This window comes from Rhineura floridana, chromosome 3, assembly GCF_030035675.1.
Source record: "Rhineura floridana isolate rRhiFlo1 chromosome 3, rRhiFlo1.hap2, whole genome shotgun sequence".
Classification (NCBI taxonomy): Eukaryota; Metazoa; Chordata; class Lepidosauria; order Squamata; family Rhineuridae; genus Rhineura; species Rhineura floridana.
In genome coordinates this window covers 219542842-219563454 of record NC_084482.1, presented here as the reverse complement: position 1 = coordinate 219563454, position 20613 = coordinate 219542842, and the positions used below count along the sequence as shown (strand labels likewise).

The 20613-nt window shown below is 46.1% G+C and overlaps 1 protein-coding gene across 1 annotated transcript in view; it reads left to right on the top strand.

Moving 5' to 3' along the window:
- The first annotated feature begins 270 nt into the window (after nucleotides 1–270).
- Nucleotides 271–20613, top strand: part of LOC133381656 (zinc finger protein 420-like) — a 58681-nt gene continuing 38338 nt past the window's right edge. The window contains exons 1-4 of the mRNA XM_061621005.1: nucleotides 271–346; nucleotides 6861–7031; nucleotides 8332–8476; nucleotides 13177–14175. Of these exons, the coding sequence (XP_061476989.1) occupies nucleotides 6957–7031; nucleotides 8332–8476; nucleotides 13177–14175 (1219 nt within the window). The 5' untranslated portion in view covers nucleotides 271–346; nucleotides 6861–6956. The remainder of the gene's footprint in view (nucleotides 347–6860; nucleotides 7032–8331; nucleotides 8477–13176; nucleotides 14176–20613) is intronic.

Here is a 20613-nt window from a genome sequence, read left to right as displayed (position 1 = left end):
GGAGACCCCCGTCCTGTCCCCTTCTCTATTGTGCCCCCCTTTCTGATGAAGACTTCCTGCTGCCGGTGGGGCAAGGAGGGGAACTCGAGGGGGGGGTTGCATTTGCACCCCTCCCCAACAGACAGGAGGGAGAAACATTTTGGCAGTTGGGGGGGATGAGCAGCTCTTGCCACTCAGTCCTCCGATGGGTTAAGGAAAAGAGTTCTGGTTCCTAGAGAGGCAGGAAGTCTTCATCACAGGGAGGGGGAGAGAGTATTGAAGGGGAAGGGGGGGGGACTGTCTTCATTCATATTCCGCGTAATTAGGCCCAGAGAGGAGGAGGCTGGAGTGTGCAGAGGACAGAGAGGTGAAAGGGGTGGCGGAGGATTTGGTATTTTTGTTGGGGGGTGAGGGAAAAGGGGGGAAGAGCCCCACTCCCCCCATTCCCTCTGGGGGTCCCTGGTGCATTCAGTCCATTTGCAAAGGAAGTGCCTCCAGGTTTGCCTTGCAAGGCCCTCTTGGAAGCCAGAGCCTGGGCAAGGGGATGTAGCTTTGCAGGGGGGAACTTGGGGGTGGCTGTGTGTTGGGGGGGTTGATGTCCTGTGTTGGTTTTGAGAGCCGCAGCTGGGAGAGGGCAGCTGCCTTTGCAATTCCTGGGCCTGATAGGGGACGGCTTTTTGAGAGGGGGAGGGGGTTGATGGAAGAGGCCCCCTTCCCTCTGGGAATCCATAGAAAGTGGGGGGAGGCTGATCCATGCAGTCCAACTGCAAAGTATGGCCAAAACTGTTTCCACTGCAGCTGCCCCCCCCCGACAAACCTCTTTTGCAGATCAGCCCAGACACCCCAGGGATGATGCGCAGCTCAGGCAGGGGGGAAAGGGGGGGTTCTTGATGCAGAGGAAACAGCCTTGTTGGGGGGCACATTGGAGGGGAGGGGTTTGCTGTGCTGCTTTTCTGCCCCAGAGCTGGAGGGAGAGCCCCTGTTGGATTTTCTCCACTGGAAGAGAGGCTGGTCAGTTTCCCTCCTGCCAAGCAAGAAAACTGGAGGGATGGAGAGAGGAATCTGAAACTGATCAGGCTCTGAATGGGCTTCTAGAAGCTTTCAAGGCAGAGGATGGAGGAAATGGGTGAATAAATGCCCCCCCTCAGCTGGGCTTGAGGGGAAGGGGCTTCTCCAGACATCCTCTTGGAAGTGTGTTGGAGGGGACGATTTAACCCCCCTTGGGGTGGATCCCAGCTGCTCTTGCAAGATTGGCCCACTTGCCTTGGGAACAACCATGTTGGCAGGAGGGCCTTACAGTGCTATTGGTGTGGGGTGTCCAAAGTACCATACCTGGGCAATGCTCACAACAGCCCTGTAAGGTGGGCCAGGATGAAAGCCTGTGTCTCATGTAGTGGTTAGAGCAGTGGTGGGGAATATTCTCCAGCCCGAGGGCTACATTTATGCTTGAGCAGCCTTCCAGGGGCCACTTTCCAGCTGTGGCTGGATGGCTTTAGAGGCAAATAATGTGGGTGGAAAAATGGACGTGACTCTTACCTAGCAGGGTACACTGTAGCCATGAAAATGTCAGCAGGTTCTTCAGCACACAAACACATGCAGAGCATTGGGCTTAGACCAGGGAGCTGAGATGTGAAGACCCAGAAAAAAAATCAGGGAAAAACTTGTGGTTTTTTTCATTTTTGTTTCTGATTTTGTTACAGGCCTTCACATCTCTACCAGGGAGACTAGACTTAGATTCCTAGTTGTCTACAAGGTTGTGGGTGACCTTGGGCCAGTGACTATTTCTCAGCTCAGCCCGCCTTACTGGATTGTTGTGAGGACAAAGGGGAACTTTATGTGCTACTCTAAATTTTGGGCATCCAGCGTATGTGTGACCTTGCACATCTCTGCAAGTGCATATGTGTGTGTATCTTATTATTAGAATCACAATTTAAATAACTGAACTATGTCAAAAGGAAACCAGGTTCAAATCCCTGCTCAGGAGTGAAATTCCATTGGTGACCTTGGCCCAGTGACAGTGTTGTTGTGACAACAAATGGGTGTGTATGTCAAACTATATCTCACACTGTGAGCTCATTGAAGGAAGGCCTGGGTATGTGTGTATCTCTCTCTCTCTCTCTCTCTGTGTCTCTCTCTGAGATATTGTACTGTCCTACAAATTTGTGAAAATGCAATTTGTTGGTGTCTGAACATATAATGAGTGGTGGCAACACCTGCAATCAGCCCAAATAAAATAAACAAGACATGTGCTGTGTTTTAGCTTCTTTCCTGTGTTACTACTTTTTCTACAATCTAACCTAGAAAATTATATTTCCCTCATTAGTCATCCTAGAAATCTGTATCAAATTTATTTTTATTAATTCCAAAGCCTTTTTATTGGTCAATGTCATATGATGCTGAAGACTGCCTTTTGTGTTTCAAACAGGAGGTTATGCTCTATTTTTATTTTGGGAACGTTAACAGTTGAATCTGAAACTGCAGTTTGATGTAAAATCAGAATGATTACAATATGCTGCCACTTAAGCAATGATGCTGAAAATGGAAATGGACTGTCTTCAAGTCGTTTCCGGCTTATGGCTACCCTACAAATAGGGTTTTCATGGTAAGCAGTATTCAGAGGGCATTTACCATTGCCTCCCTCTGAGGCTAGTTCTCCTCAGCTGGCTAGGGCCTGCTCAGCTTGCCACAGCTGCACAAGCCAGCCCCTTCCTTGTCCGCAACTGCCAGCTGGGGGGCAACTGGGTTCCTTGGGACCATGCAGCTTGCCCACGGCTGCACAGGTGGCAGGGCATGTGACCACTGAGCCACTCAGTGTGGGGGTGATCTTTTAGCTGGCCCTTTACTCCCAGAAGGAACGAGCGGGGATTTGAACTCACAGACTCTGGACTCTCAACCAGGCTCTCCTCCCCACTGTACTATACCAGCTGTCTATAGCAATGACTCTAGCTGTTGGAAAAAACAAACTTGGCCTGCCCAAGATGCATGTTTTCAGCCTGCTATGGTTAAACTACTCCACTTAAGGAAAGGTGGGCATGGTTAATTAAAAATACAGAGCACACCTAGAATTTTGCTAGAATATATTTCACCCCCCACTGTTTCATCTTGTGCAAACTGAGACACTCCTTATGTCCATTGGAAACTATTCTGCAGAATAGTCAGTGCCATTATTCCACTATCGTTTTTGGAGCGTTTTTCAGTGTATATTTTGCAAAGTGTTGCTGCATTTCACATACTCACAGAAACAAAGGAAAATGATTTGCTATAGGAAACGTCACTAAAATTGCAAAGTAAAACAAGCATATTTAAAGTGACTATCTGAACTCTATCAACTGTTTTAATATTGCTGCTTCCTCCCTGCTAAAACAAGATTAGCAAAGCACATGTCTTGTTTATTTTATTTGGGCTGATTGCAAATGTTGCCACCACTCACCATATGCTTAGAGGCACATGCTACCAACTGGACTGTGAAAGACCAACCCAAATTGTGTTTGTATTTTTACAAATTTGTAGGCAGTACAATATCTCAGAGAGGAGCTCAGGTCTCCTGCTCCCCTGGTGCATTCACTATAGCTACCCATTTTCTCTGCTTTTTAAAGATTAATAGATATAACTTGGCTATAGGTACGTTTTTAAACCACAGGGGGTTTTTTTTGCCTATTAGTGAATTTCTCTGCTTTTTAATCCGGGAGGTAAGAAATGGGATCCTGTCCAAGTTTGCTGAGAATGGATTGATCATTTGCATGTTTATGGAGTTCAGTGGGATTTACTCCCATGCAATCATGCTTAGGATAGGTAAAACTGACCATGGTGAGGTAGGCCTGGAGTGGGAAGGGGAGGAGAAAAAAGGAAGAGGGGAGGGGAGGAAGAAGGAAGTAGGAAGGATGAGGACAGTAGAGGGGAAGAAGGGGAAAGGCAGGTCTGATCAACTCTACTATTCTATGATTCTATGCATGCTTCTTGAGTTCAGTGGGATTTACTCCTATGTAATCATGGCTAGGATAGGTAAAACTGGCCATGAGGGGGAGGAGGGGGAGAGAAGGGAGGGGAGCAGAATGAGGGGGAGGGGATTGGAAGGGGAGGGGGAGGGGCAAAGAAAGGGAGAAGGAAGGGGCAAAAGGGAGGTGATGAGGGAGGAGGAGGGGAGGGCAGGTATGATCATTTGCATGCTTATTGAGTTCAGTGGGATTTACTCCTGTGCAATCATGCTTAAAAATGAAATGGACTGCCTTCAAATCGATTCCAACTTGTGGAGATCCTGTGAATAGGGTTTTCATGGTAAGCGGTGTTCAGAGGGAGTTTACCATTGCCTTCCTCTGAGGCTGAGAGGCAGTGACTGGCCCAAGGTCACCCAGTGAACTTCATGGATGTGTGGGGATTCGAACCCTGGTCTCCCAGGTCATAGTCCTATGATAGGTAAAACTGACCATGGAGGAGGGGGAGGGGGAAGGAGATTGGAAGGGGAAGGGGGAGGGGTGAAGGAAGGGGCAAAAGGGAGGGGATAGGAGGGAGGAGGAGGGGTGGGCAGGTTTGATCATTTGCATGCGTTTGAGTTCAGTGGGATTTACTTCTGTGCAATCATGCTTAGGATAGGTGAAACTGACCGGGGGGAGGAGGAGGGCAGGAAGGGGAGGGGAGGAGATTGGGTGGGCGGGCACTGGGCAGAGGGGAAGCTCCTTTCCAAAAGGAAAACATTCTTTTTCAGGGTTCCCCCCACCTTTTTATTCTACAGCAGGCACATGTAGCCTCCCACCCAAATTTATACCAAAGCTGTCCCTGGCCACATCCACACCAGGCCTTTATTTCACTTTAGAGCAGTGGTTCTTAACCTTTTCCACTGCCAGCACCCCTTGGATTTCCAAAATATGCGCTCTCACCCCCTGAAAAAATACTGTTCTTTTTAAAATTTTATTTTATTCGATTTTAATGTGTGTTTTAGCCTAACTTAGTTAAGGTAAATGAATTTTTAAAATCTCTTGAACAACGCCTCCCACCCATAGAAAAAGTGTGTCGCACTCCCAGGGGTGCATGCACCCCAGGTTAAGAACCATTGCTTTAGATAGTCATGGCTTCTCCCAAAGAATCTGGGAAGTGTAGTTAGTGAAGGGTGCTGAGAGTTGCTAGGAGATGCCCTGTTCCCCTCACAGAGCTACAATCAAAGCGGCTGACCGTTGAACCAGTCTGGCCACTGGAGCTCTCTCAGTGGAATAGGAGTCTCATCTCAGCACCGTTCAGAAACACTTCCCAGGATTAGCCAAGCCCAGCAGCTGTGAGTCTGGCTTTTAGAACACTGACATTGGGTCCTTACTGAGCGTGCCTGCCACTATCAGTTCAATGCAAAATGTCTTAAATTAATTAAAAATCAGGCAGGCGTTTTTTTTTTAACTTTTAAACTGCAGAAGATGAAGGTCAAGAGTATGGGGCTAGGTCAGTAACAGGATTACAGGTACTCTGTGAACATGGCTGATTTTTAATGAATTTCAACAGATTATGAGAACTCTGACAGAAAAAAGTCCAAAAGGGCTCTGGGGTTTGTTCCTCTCTTTTTAGACTTTGAACTCTCTGTTCTCTCTGACTGTTTTGTGTATCGCCATGAAAATTGACAGGGTTGTTAAGCAAGCGTTTCTGAGTTCAGGACTATAAGTTTTGTAAGGTTTTGTTTTGAAATGAGGCTATGGGAAGGATCAGAATGGCATGGGGGATATTTTCAATTTAACATTGCGGAATGTGAAATATCCATGCTGGTTATAATATCAAGCTACTCTTGTGGCTGTATAATATATAGATAGATATAGATATGGATAAAAATATGAGTAAATCGACTTATCTCAGTCGCTCAAGCTGCAACTTTATACAGTAGGTGAATTCACTGTTAAGCATTGCACCGTGTGCGCCACCTGCTGAACTCAGAGCAGCCTTCTGTAACCTGGTGCCCTCCAAGTATTGCTGGTCTTCAACTCCCATCAGCCCCAGTCAGCATGATGGGAGTTGCAGTCCACAACATCTAATGCAGGTGTGAGGAACCTTTGGCCCTCCAAATGTTGCCAAACTACAGCTCCCATCATCCTTGGCCATTGACCATACTTACTGGGGCTGATGGGTATTGTAGTTTAGAAATGTCTAAAGGTTCACTCGGATTATAAAAGTGGATGATACCAAAAATGTGTCTTGCTGCTGCAAATAGTTCAACCCCTATTCCTTGCCCAATGGCCTGAACCAGACTGAAAGCAGGGCAGCAGTCTTTTCCCCTGTTTCCCATGGAAAGGCGGAGGCGTTTTGCATCCCCAGGGAGTTCTGAGTTGGAGTCATTTGACTGAACCAACCTTTCCACAATGTGTGCAAAACCTATTTTTTTGCCAACTGTCAGGGACATGGGATGGAATTAATATCCGTGTTGATTAAGTTTTTAATTACACGCATGATGAAAAGGGCGCAGTAACAAAAGGGCATGGAATTGATATCCATGTGGATTAAGTTTCTAATTATACGCATGATGAAAAGGGTTCAGTAACAAAGCCTGAAATGATTCACAAGTTGGAGGAGGGACTCTGTGGTGGGCAGGAAGGAAAGGCTTTGGGGAAGCAGGAGATAAGGGGGGAGAGGGCTGGATGGGCCGAGGGTGTCAAAAGACACAAGAGGTGTCCAAGCATGGAGAAAAGTCTGGAAGAAACTGGGGAGGCCTCTGAGAGAGATTTGGGGCCTAACCTTTAATGCCCTGTGTAGATCGAGCATCCTGAAGGAAAGTGAGCCCCAAAGAAAACAACACAGGAAAGGAACATACGGTTTTTAAATTTAGATTGAGGCTACTTATAATATTCAAACCTCTGAAACCCAAATTTGCATGAAGGGTGAAATGCCTCCCATCCGCTGTCTCTCCCCTGCAGGCCCTTGAGAGCTGCTCCCTACGAAACGTGCCTCGTGGTGAAAGGTGTGAGAGTCCCAGAACTGGCCTAGTTTACTCCTCCCTCTCAGGCAGCGCCATGGCCTCAGAGGCACCATCCGGATTGTCTCTTCTCTGGGATAGAGTGGAAAGAGCAGCCAGGCAGCCCCATCTGGTAAGGGGAGGATCATTGGGGGAAGACAGAGGGGACAGCTGGGGTGCGTCTCCCTGTGAGTAGTGGGGAGGGCTCTGGGAGAATACTACTTCTGAGGCTGCATAAGGAGAGCCTGCCGGATCAGGCCACTGCCCGTCTGTTCCAGCACCCGGTTCTTGCAGTGGCCGACCAGATGCCTGTGGGAAGCCTGCAAGCAGAACCTGAACACAAGAGCACTCGCCCCACTTGTGATCTGGTGACATGTGTCTGGCAGAACACACTGTACACACATGACTCCTAAAATACACACTTAGAGAGGTGGGATCTTTTTAGAGAGTCAATCAAGCATTTGGGGCTTTTTAGTTTAGAGAAAAGGCGGGTCAGAGGAGACATGATAGAAGTGTATAAAATTATGCATGGCATTGAGAAAGTGGATAGAGAAAAGTTCTTCTCCCTCTCTCATAATACTAGAACTCGTGGACATTCCAAGAAGCTGAATGTTGGAAGATTCAGGACAGACAAAAGGAAGTACTTCTTTACTCAGCGCATAGTTAAACTATGGAATTTGCTCCCACAAGATGCAGTAATGGCCACCAGCTTGGACAGCTTTAAAAGAAGATTAGACAAATTCATGGAGGACAGGGCTATCAATGGCTACTAGCCGTGATGGCTGTGCTGTGCCACCCTAGTCAGAGGCAGCATGCTTCTGAAAACCAGTTGCCGGAAGCCTCAGGAGGGGAGAGTGTTCTTGCACTCGGGTCCTGCTTGCGGGCTTCCCCCAGGCACCTGGTTGGCCACTGTGAGAACAGGATGCTGGACTAGATGGGCCACTGGCCTGATCCAGCAGGCTCTTCTTATGTTCTTATGCCTGATGTATGAGCAGTCTAAAAACCAGAAATACTCACCCTCACGAAACCTAAACAAAGAGTAACTATACTAAGGAAATGCAAAGAGACAGAGGGTAGAGCTGGTCCAATGGTGTGAAACCAAAGTGAAACCGTTTCTGGGATTAAACTCATGTCATGAAACAAGAGGGGGTCAAGAAGGGAGTCATCCCAGCATGCCCCACTGGTCAGGCTATTAGTCCAATTTGAACCAAAGTGTAGCTGCCAAGGTCCTGCTATGTTACAATATCCTCCATGAATTCATTCAATTCTCTTTTAAAGCCATTCAGATTGTCAGCCATCACTGCAAGATCTCAGTGACTGAGGTATGGGGCTGATCACTCAATAAATGCCCACATTCAACTACCCTGTTATCCCGTCCCCTTTCAGACTGAGAGTATGGCACATGTTCCAGAAATTCCGTCTTCTTCCTCCAGGATATGTTGACTTTCCAGGCTCTCTTGACCTTTGAGGAGGTGGCCGTGTATTTCACGGAGGAGGAATGGGCCCTGCTGGATCCCGGCCAAAGAGCTCTGCACAGGGAAGTCATGCAGGAGAATTACGAGATGGTGGCCTCTCTCGGTACGGACACTCTTTTTTCTTTGACTTATGAACACTGAAGATACGGATTTATTTTTTTGCCACTGCACTGCAGGGATGCTGTAATGAAACTGGGTGTCTGGGCCCTGGATGTCTGGGGAGGGACTGCAGCTCAGGGGGAGAGCACTTGTTTTGTGCACAGAAGATCCTAGGTCCAGTCCCTGGCAGCTCCAAGTGGAGGCAGGAAATGATCAGCTAGGAGGTGGTGGGAAAGGTCTTTCTCTGCCTGAGACCCACTCTTAATTGTAATAGTCAGGGTTGGCCTAGATGGGCAAATCCTCTGACCTGGTATAATGCAGCTTCCTCTGTTCTTGGGGCTTTTTGTTATGTTAATGTTTATTTATACCCCGCCTTTTGGCCAAACGGCTCTCGAGAAGTCTTACAGAAAAAGTAAACACAAATATAAAAATACATCAATAAAGCAATACGTTGCACAAAAAATTAAATTAAATAGCAAATAACGTTAATTAAAAATATCCAGGAAAGGCATTCCATCTCGCCTGAACTTACAGCTGTTTCAAGGGGCGGTACACCAGTCCGAAATGGCGACGGCCTGCAGCTCAGGCCAGGAGTAGTGCAGCTTAACGCTGGGGGTCTCTGTCTGCATGCCCTGGCCCAGGTCACCGAAGCCGTCGACGACGATGCTGGTAAAGTGTAAAGCGGGCAACAGCCACCGGCAGGCTGACCAACTGGTCTGGCCTGCGGGCCTTCCGACGCTGCAGCGGCAGCTCCCAGGCCTCGTAGTCTTGCAGCTCTTCCAGGGCGGTGGGTGCCACCGTAAGTTCCTCTCGGGCTGGCCGAACGACTCCCCAGCGGCGTCTGCGGATGGAGCGAATAGACCGGGTAGACGTAGACCTTGATTGGCCAGTTGTCATTGGCTCGTTGTGGTCAGTGGGCAGCATGGGATCGAAGGAGCCACAGGCCACGGCGCGGATGACAGTGTAAATGGGGCCAAGACGGTGCACGGGCACACCTGCTGGGGCAGCTTGCTCTTGCCATTGCAGTTGTAGTAGCAGGAAGCTGCTCCATGCTGGCACCATCTTGGAAGGAACTATCACACTATCTCAAAAAGGACCTTGGCCTGCAGTAAAATCTAGTGCAGACAAGCCTTGCCGTCCACTACTTCAAATAATTCAACTGATTCAACATGCCTGACACCTGCAACTATACAGGAACTGTGCTGATCGCATGTAGTCCAAACAGTAAACCGAGGCCTTACAACATCTCCGCTCAGTCGCCTAAGCAGGATCATTCCCAACACTCCCCAGAGAGTGTGCAGAAAAGGAAATGCAGGAGTCTCCGCAGGTGGGTCGCCTGCTTTGGTGAATAATGGCTGGCGATTGGAGCGTCAAGCCCACTGGGGAAATGACAACAGGGACTAAGCAAAGACTTTTTGTCCCCTAAAGTGTGGAACTGGCCCTTCTCAAGTAGGAAAACCTCCTTTTTAAAGTTTTGACTCTAGATCCTGCTGATACTGATCCTGCTGATACTGTGTCTTTTGGATTTTTATTACTGCCATTTTTGAAGAGTTTTTGCTTGAAAGACGGAATGTGAAACATGTTCAAACCACCGGGGTGAAGAGGGGGAGGCGGAAATGATGTCACATATCTCTCTGGATGTGTGTTATATCCAAGAGCAAGCACATGAGTGCAAATAAACGGAATATCAGAAGTGTCTGAAGAAATAATTTCCATAATAACATGCATTTCTCATCACACCAGGTATACACAGCTAGTTAATAGTGATATTCTTTATCCTAGACTGTTTTCCCTTTCAAGATATTTCATTCATTCAGTAAGTGTTGACTCTACTTTTTAGTTTACATCAGATCTTTGAGATTTTAAAATTAACTTGTTCCAGCTGTTTATGCCTTTCCAAGCCTACATCCTCCAGTCAGAAAGCCATATTTTTCTGACACGTTTCAGGTGATAAAGACCCTTTATCAAGGGCAATCTGTAAAAGCATGCATATAAACAGCATTAAAATCAATTTTCAAACATTCTGTAGATAATAATACATTTATACATTAATATGTTAAAAGCAATTCCGTAATCTGCTGAACACTGGCTGCAGAAGCTCTAATCAATAAGGGAAAAGGGACCACTGGGATGGAACATAATGCAAACTTAACACTTCACTTAAAAACTTCACTTGTGAACACACATGACCCCAAAATAGAAGATTCTAACAGGACTTCTCTCCCCAAAATGAACCTGAACCAAGCAAAAAGAGAGAGAAATGCAAAGGTAAAATGTGTAATACATTTAACACGCTGTTATCTAATCACTATCTCAAGCTAAATGTGTTGAATGAGACTGGCTCTAGGGGAAGGAAAAATCAAAAGCAAAGCAACTAAAATTAATTGGAATTGGGAAGGAAGCTAAAGGCAAATATGAATGTGAATAGACATACAGCCAATATTCTTTCACGGCTGTCTCTGATTCAAAGGCACCAAAAGCAGTAACAGGGATCAGCATACCTAGTGCAAGTACCACGCAGCTGTCTCGGTGGTATACAGACCAATGGCGCTGCCACACCTCACACCAGTCTCTGCTCAGGTTGCCGTGAATTGGCATCCGCTGTTGTTATTGCTAGGAATATGGGGATCAGACCTTGCAAGGATCCCTTCCGTGCCCTAGGTGCTATCATGTGGGGCATCCACCTGAGAGTTCTCAAAAATCTCAAATGTGAAATTACTGATCTTCTAGCAAAAATAGAGATGGATTGATTCCATAAAGGAAGCCACAAACCTGAACTTACAAGATCTGAACAGGGTCGTTCATGACAGATGCTCTTGGAGGTCACTGATTCATAGGGTCGCCGTAAGTCGAAAATGACTTGAAGGCATATAACAACCTAACTAGCAAAAATATGTAACTTCTCCTTACATTGAGGACTGGAAACTGGCTGTGGTAATACCAATCTTTGAAAAAGTATTCGGGGACATCGTATTAGTTCCCCTCTATTCCATACTGGTTAGGCCTCATCTCGAGTTGGATGCAGACAAAGTGGAACAGGTTCAGAGGAGGGCAACAGGGAAGACTGGGGTCTGGGAACAAAGTCCTATGAGGAGGGACTGAAAGAACTAGGCATGTTTAGCTTTGAGAAGAAAAGACTGAGGGGAGATAGGATAGCACTGTTCAAGTTCTTGAAAGGAGGCCACACAGAGAAGAGCCAGGATCTCTTCTCAATCATCCCAGAGTGCAGGACATGGAATCATTGGCTCAAGTTACAGCAAGCCAGATTTCAACTGAACATCATGAAAAGCTTCCTAACTGTTAGAGAGGTGGAACAATGGAACCAATTACCGGGGGAGGTGGTGGGCTCTCCAACATTGGAGTCATTCAAGAGATAGCTGGACAGCCACCTGTTAGGTATGCTTTAAGTTGAATTCCTACATCGAGTCCTGGTGTGACTCGGTAGTATGTTGTATTGCTGAGCCAGCTAATCCCCATCTTATAGCTGTGCATTTGGTTTCTTTTTGGTGTACAACTTTGCAGTTCTGTCTGTAACATTTCATTCCCTCTCCCATAACACTAGAACTTGTGGACACTAGTGAAGCTGGACATTGGAAAATTAAGAACAGGCAACACACCCTTCAACTGTGGAATTCACTCCCCCAAGAGGCAGAGATGGCCAACAAATTGATTGGCTTTATGAGAGGATTAGAGAAATAAATGGCAGATAGGGCTATCAATGGCTACTAGCCATGATGGCTATGCTTTGCATCCATGGTCAGTGACACTATGCTTCTGAATAGAAGTTGCTGGAAGCTGCAGGAGGGGAGAGTGCTCTTGCACTCATGTCCTGCTTGTTCCCATGGACATCTGATTGGCCACTGTGAGAACTGGATCCTGGAGTAGCTTGTCTATTTCTTGTAAAGGAATTTCAAAACCAGAGTTCATCTGTTGGCTGGAAGTACAATATCGAGTTGGATCAGGCTGTGATGAAGGGTCAGTATCAGCAGGTACCTTGGGAAAAAAATTAATGGGAACAAAAGGACAATGCAAAATCTGTGGCTAAATTCAAAGGTTGCCACTGAAATATATACCATGCTGTGTTTGATCTGGTAAGGAATTGCTGTTACAGTTCAGGCCATCATCTCAGACTTGTGTAACATGCCCCTTGGGCCAGCTTTACCTTAGTTCAGAGATAGAGCACATGAGTTCTTTGGAGAAGGTGCTAGACTTAGTCCCCAGAATCTTCAGGGACAGCTTAATATTCAGCGCTGAGTGAGAGGGACCAGTGGTCTCCTTCAGTATAAGGCAACTGCTTATGTTCCTGTATTTCTAAAGACTACGTCTTCTGACTGCAGCCAAATTCATAGGAACCACTGAGCAATGATCTGTGCCATGTTTGCTTTTTGACAGTCCTGCTGCACTTCTTTCCCCCTCACCCTGCTTCTTATTGCATATTCTTTTCTAAATGTATACCACAGTTGTGTTGCAGTAGGAGGAAAAGCCAGACTCATCTGGACTTCAAGCAGCATGTGGACCAAAATGGAATCCATGTTGTTGTTTGAGATTGTAGAATGTTTGGGTAACCTTCCACAGTCGGAAAGGGGGAGAATTGTGGAGATGCAAAAATCAAGATTCGTCTAACTGAAGTTGATCTGTGATGAGATTCTTTGTTTTGCCTTGACATTCCAACATGACTTTTTTCTCCCTCCTTCCATTCAACAGATGTTGGGGAGAAGAATGAGAGTGACGGGGAACCACAGATGGTGTCATCAGCAATAGCCGAGTGGGAAGCACAGAAAGAGTTCTTTGGAAATCATGAGGAACCAAAACAGCATCAAAAACACCTCAAAGAGGAGGAACAATTTCAGTGCATGCAGTGTAGAAAGAGCTTCTGTTCGAGGAGTAGATTAACAGCACATCAAAGAACACACACAGGGGAGAAACCATTTCCATGCATGGAGTGTGGAAAGAGTTTCAGTATGAGGAGTAATCTAACCATTCATCAAAGAATACACACAGGGGAGAAACCATTTAAGTGCACACAATGTGGGAAGAGCTTCAGTCAGAGCAGTTACGTTACTTTACATCAAAGAATGCACACAGGGGAGAAACCATATAAATGCAGGGAGTGTGGAAAGAGCTTCTGTTCAAGGAGTAAATTAACTGCACATCTAAGAACCCACACAGGGGAGAAACCATTTCCATGCATGGAGTGTGGAAAGAGTTTCAGTATGAGGAGTAATCTAACCATTCATCAAAGAATACACACAGGGGAGAAACCATTTAAATGCACACAATGTGGGAAGAGCTTCAGTCAGAGCAGTTATGTTACTTCACATCAAAGAATGCACACAGGGGAGAAACCATATAAATGCAGAGAGTGTGGAAAGAGCTTTAGTCAGACCAGTAACCTTTCGGTACATCACAGAACTCACACAGGGGAGAAACCGTGTAAATGCATGATATGTGGAAAGGGCTTTGGTAGTAACAGTGACCTGACTGTACATCACAGAATACACACTGGGGAGAAGCCTTTTAAATGCATGGAGTGTGGAAAGAGCTTCAGTCAGAAAATTCACCTTTCGTTACATGAAAGAATCCATACACAGGAGAAACCATTTAAATGCGTGGAGTGTGGAAAGAGCTTCAATGTGAGCAGTAATCGTAATTCACATTACAGAATACGCACAGGGAAGAAACCATATAAATGCAAGGAGTGTAGTAAGACCTTTAATCAGAGCACTCACTTTACATGAAAGAATCCACACAAGGGAGAAACCATTTAAATGCATAGTGTGTGGAAAGAGTTTCAGTCAGAGCAGTAATCTTAGTTTACATCAGAGAACACATATAGAGGAGAAACCATGTGGATGCAGGGAGTGTGGAAAGAGGTTTAGTCTGAGCATTCACTTTACATCACAGAATGCACATGGGAGAAATCATTTACATGCAGGGAGTGCAGAAAGAGCTTTGGAGTGAGTATATTCTCCGCCTCCGTTCCATCTTCTGAATCAGGAGATGCTGTGAAGGTAATGGACAGATGTCTGGAGGCAGTGATGGGCTGGATGGAGGCCAACAAACTGAGGGTGAATTCTAAGACAGAAATGCTGTGGGTAGGAGGTTCCCTGTGCCTCTCTTAGATTTGAAAATATATTTTTACATATGAGGTATGTGTTTTGTTTTCATTGTTGGTTTTTTTCAGATATTCATTCATTCATTGGCGATCAGTCGTGTCTGAGTAAGATTGTCTTCCAGGATAAGGTCTTTAACAGTGGGTCTGTAAGTGACTGTGGAGGCCAATTCTGGATCCACACAGCCTCCCACAGTGAGGACATAGGTTTCCAGATGGAAGATGGTCACAATGAGGATTTGATTGACTTGCCTTCCGCTTAGCTTATTTGTCCCTTTCGCCCTGTACTCGTGCTTCTTCAAAGTCCATAGCACCTTTGATAATGGCCGACCTCCAATTGGGAAGTTCATGGGCCAAGGCTTCCCAGTTCTCGATGCTTATGTTACATTTTTTTTGATTAGCTTTGAGAACATCTTTAAACCTCTTTTGCTGTCCACTGATACTCTGTTTTCCATCCTTAAGTTGGGAGTAAAGGAGCTGCTTTGGAAGAAGGTGATCAGGCATTTGAACAACATGGCCGGTCCAGCAAAGTTGATGTTGGAGGATCATTGTTTCAACACTGGTGGTCTATGCTTCTTCCAACACACTAACATTAGTCCGCCTATCTTCCCAAGTAATTTGCAGAATTTTCCGGAGGCAGCGTTGGTGGAATCTTTCAAGAAGTTGGGAGTGGCGTTTATAGATGGTCCATGTTTCACAGGTATACAGTAAGGTTGGTAGTACAATGGCTTTGTAAATAAGCATTTTGGTCTCCCTGCGAATATCCCGATCCTCAAACACTCTACACTTCATTCGGGAGAATGCTGCACTCATAGAGCTCAGATGATGCTGAATGTCAGTGTCGATGTCAGCTTTTACAGAGAGATTGCTCCCAAGATAAGAAAAGTGATTGACATTCTCCAGCGTCACACCATTAAGCTGGATTGATGGTGCTACAGAGGGATTGGTTCGCACTTGCTGATGAAGCACTTTGGGTTTTTTGATGTTAAGCAAGAGGCCAAGCTTTTCATATGCTTCTGCAAAAACATTTAGGATAGTTTGAAGATCTTCCTCTGCATGTGCGGAGACTACATTATCATCAGCATGTTGAAGTTCTATGACAGGCTGTAATTACTTTACTTTTTGCTTTCAGCCTACTGAGATTAAAAAGCTTTCCATCTGTTTGGTATGTGATTTCCATGCCAGTGGGAAGTTTCCCCTCAACAAGGCGTAGAATCATGGCGATGAAAATAGCAAATAAGTTCGGAGCAATGACGCATCCCTGTTTGATGCCTGATCCCACTTTGAATGGATCACTTTGAGAGCCATTGTTATCCAAAATTGTCACCATCATGTTGTCATGGAGGAGTCACAAAACATTCACAAATTTATCAGGGTATCCAATTTTCAGAAGGATGGTCCAGAGAGCAGTTCGCTTTACAGTATCAACGGCCTTAGTCAGCTCAATAAACGCCATATACAGAGGTTGGTTTTGCTCCCTGCATTTTTCTTGAAGCTGTCGTGCAGTGAAGATCATATCCACTGTCCCCCTGGAAGGGAGGAAACCATTCTAGGATTCAGGGAGACTCACCACTCCAAGGTGGAGATCCAGCGAGCATTTGACCATAGCTGAGACAGCCTTCACCAGCTTGGTCGAAACTACCAGGGAGCAGGCTGGACTTTACACCACCAGCAGCTGTAGTTTACTGTCTCCTTGGCATGACACCAGGTGCAGGCCCTCATAGCCAGTTTCAGGACAGAGTGGTTTCCTGGTGACAGAGATGGAAGTTCTGCAGACCACAGCAACTCCTCCCTGCTGCCCCTGCAGCCTCTGCTGGTGTTGTGCTGAGTAGGCTTGCCAGGTCTCCGGCAATCTGCCGGAGAGTCCGGCAAAAGGGGGCCGTGTCCGGCCTCCGGCTATACTTCAATTTAAAAGGTGGATCTCTGGCTTTTTATTGGCCCCCTCAGCCACGCATGCGCGATTGACCACGCATACGTTGGGCTGCGGCTGGCCGACTTCCGCTCTTTACAATTTCAGGCAGGCAGGACTTGAGCAGCCGACACAGTGAGGGAGGGACTCCTCCAGCAGCAGCCCCTGCCTGCTCCCGCCACCACCCACAGAGAGAACATACAGGTGGCCAGGGCCCGAGCGTGTGGGGGTGATCTGATGGCCCATGGGTGGGTGGAGGCGAGCGGTGGCAGCAGCGGAGGCTAGGCTGGGCCGGCCTGGCTCCGTCTTTCTTAGCCCCGGCCGGCCCGAAGCCAGTTCCCCGCCCTGGGGCTCAGGCTGCTGAAGTCTCTGGGGGGGGATTGCGGCCGCAGCCGCTGCCATGGGTGGACTGAGGCGAGTGGTGGGGTGGCAGTGGAGCCCAGGCTGGGCTGGCTCCCTCTTAGCCCCGGCCAAGACGGGGGCCGGGGCCCATCCCATGCGGCTTGCAGCCTGCCTGGCAGCCTCAGCACAGGAGCTGTGGAGGGCAGGCCGGGGCGGCTCCTCCTTAGTCCAGCCGGTTCTCCAGCTCCAGAAAGGACGGCCGGCCGCTTCACCCCTCCTGCTGTTGGCGCCGCTGGGGGGCCCATCGCGGCCGCTGCCGCCCAGGGGTGCCCACAGCAGGAGGGGTGAAGCCGGCGGCCGTCCTTCCCGGAGCAGAGGAACCGGCTCCGGGGCTATAAAGGAGCCGGCCCGGCCTGCCCTCCACGGCTCCTGCTGAGGCTGACAAGCCGCGACGCCCGTCTCCTAGCAACCGCTGCCGAGATAGGGCCGACGCGGCGGCCTGCAGGCTCAGCCTCAGCAGGAGCCGTGGAGGGCAGGCTGGGCCGGCTCCTCCTCCTTAGTCCAGCCGGTTCGGAGGTAGGCTGACCGGCCCACTTCTGGTACGTCTGTTAAGGAAGCGTGCTGAAAGGCTTTGAGGGCCTGTTTGGATGTCACACTCTCGCACCTGCAACTCTTTAACTTAATCTCAGGTGCTTGAAGCGCTGTTTATTGAAATAACTTTGCACATGCTCGGCGATACTGTCTTTACTTCTTCATTTCTGGGCTGAGCCGTGGTGGTGAAAGCATGTTTCTTGGGGTATTACTGTGCTTGACCCTTGCCTTAAACTAAAATTGGGGATTTGTTAGCTCGGGGCTGCCTCCATACAAATACATGGGCCATAAGAAGAGTAGAGTTAAGGGCAGAAAGGATTTGTTTCTGCAGGACTCCTGTGTTCTTCTCTCCCCTTTGTGTTACTGTGTGTTTTTAAGTGCTTCCATCCTCCAGGGACTTAATTATTTCTTGCCAGGTTAGATTTAAATCTGGCTGTAGAATTCCCCACTTTAGCTTCATATCTGAATTCATGTATTAAACTTTGCAAGACAGTCTATAGTCTGTGTTTTCTTCTCCCCTTCTTTTTTTTTAAAAAAGCTTTCTGTTATCTGTTGCTGTCTGCAAACCCTGAATGATGACAGCATGTGTACTACCAGCTGTCAGATGTTCAATATTATCAAAACAGAAAGAAACTGGCCTGTTTGAAAGCTGCATTTTTATAGAGCCATAATTTTATTAGAGCAATATGGCTTTGGCAACATTCCCCCACCCCTTTTTTTCTTATTTTTTAATTGCGGTTTCTACATACTTTAACCATAAAAAAGTAAATTGAACGATCTTTTTCTGGTCTAAAGTTAATTGTTGGCGAGTTAAAAGTACATCTTTAAGTCTGCAGGCTAGCACATAGGATGACATACACCTCAATCCTCTCCACTTTTATTCAAAAGTAGTTGTTACATATGGTTACAACTTTAGTATTGGGCATTGTAATAAAACATCCCAAAACATGATGATACACTGCTTCTTGAACAATTTGTTCATTGACCAGGGAAGGAAGGAGTCAGTTTACTTACCTGCCATGTGATCCCACTGAGTTTCACCATACTCCAAACTAGGTGGAATCCATGTTAAATGAAGAGTAATGTTGAGTTCAGCTTCAGCATCCCCCACCATGGTCAATGTATGTGCCCTACTTTTGTCTCTTGCATGATGTAGTTCCAAAAGTCTCAGAAGGTAGACTTGTTTAGACAACTATACTGGTTAATTGTGAGACTGACACTACTATAAAAGCTGTCAAATGCTCATTGTTGATAAACCATATTCAATTTCTTTAGTAATTTTTGTCTAATAATAACTTTTGCTTATAAATTGTTTTAAAGTTTTTAAATTGTGTTTTAAATTGTTTTTAAAAGATGTGTTTTAAATTTGTATATTTGTTTTTAATGTTTTTAGTTACTGTAAACCTCCCAGAGAGCTTCGGCTGTTGATAGACTTTTTGATGAACTTTGCCTGGTTAAAAAGTTTGTGCCTGAGGTCAGAACATCTGATCTTCCTCTGGATAAGAAATGGGTGCAGTTGCTAAACAGCATCAGATCAAGAATTCTGGTGAAGGTTGTCAGTGCAGTGTTTGCCATCCCAGTAAGCAATGCTTTCGTGGAGAGAGCGTTTTCACTAATGGGCAATGTATGGACTGACAACAGGAACCGTATGTTACCTTCCCTTGTTAAAGCAGAGCTTTGTGTCAAATTAAACTTTGGCATGAACTGTGCTGAGTTTTTTAAATATGTGAAGGAAGAACAAAGGTTGCCTAAAGCTTGTGTTTCAAATGAGAAGTACAAATTCTAAACTCAGCCTGTTTAGTTATTTAACACCAGTTCCTACAGTGAAAGCACCTTGTTCATTCTTTCTGTTTTTCCTTTATAAAGAGTAATACTGTTTATAATGTTTATAATGGTTGAAAACATCCCTTGGATGTCATCCACTTCTCTTTTGTAAGAGAGATAAATGTCTAAAACCAGCTGCAATTTCATTGCTTCAGTGGGTCTCTACTCTAGTTGGGACTAGATTGATTGGTGATGTAACCTGCCTTTGTTCTCTTAAAGATAGTGTTTGTTAATAAAAAAATTGTTTGTAACCTGGTGCTATTGGTTTTATTTCTGTCACATCTTTACCTTTACCTTAATACTAGAGGTAATTGTATAATTGTATAATTGTGATTGCCAACTGCTTGCCTAGAATGCCCTCCCTTGTCCTTAACATGGCTGCAACCGTATCTACTCAGAAGTAAGTCCTATTTAGTTCAGATCTTGTAAGTTCAGGTCTGTGGCTTCCTTTATGGAATCAATCCATCTCTTGTTTGGCCTTCCTCTTTTGTACTCCCTTCTGTTTTTCCCAGCATTATTGTCTTTTCTAGTGAATCGTGTCTTCTCATTATGTGTCCAAAGTATGATAACCTCAGTTTCATCATTTTAGCTTCTAGTGATAGTTCTGGTTTAATTTGTTCGGACACCCAATTATTTGTCTGTTTTGCCTAGAATGCCCTCCCTTGTCCTTAACATGGCTGCAACCATATCTACTCAGAAGTAAGTCCTATTGAGTTCTATGGGGCTTAGTTCCTTAATAAGCATGTTTACAGTTGCTGCCTTCAGGGGCATCTATCTGTGCTCCCATCTAACATCTCTGCAACACTAAACTCCTTTCTTCCAATAATGGCCAAGTCTGAGGGCACGTAAACCCTTCTTGCCAGAAGCAAGTAAACTAGAAGGCATCAGAACTGCACCTCCCAAGAAATGTCCCTAATGTCCTAGTAAGAGTTCTACCTAGAAGTTGAAGGGTTACGCTGACCCTTTGGTATGTGTTGCTGTGGTTGGTATGGTATTGCATTTAGGGAAGCATCACTGTCTTTTTTCATTTTCTGTTTGCATTTGACCCTCCTCCCTTACATCCATAGAAGCAACAACAGTGGTTCCATGTGGTCAACTAAACCCCTAAAACCCATTGATGATGTGCCTTGTTGGTTGCATGATGGTTTGTTTTTTGCCCACTAATGGTAAAAGAGAATTCACATATTTGAAAGTGTGGCTGCAGTTGTTGTTCCCAAGCTGCTGCCTGTGAAGGTAGACCAAACCATGGGTGTTTTTTCTCTGTCAATTATTACTCACTGGAATTGGATTGGCTGTCCAAGTGAGTTTATAGCACCCCACAGAGTAGACAGAAAGGGTAGAGAATCTTCTTTCTCTTACACAT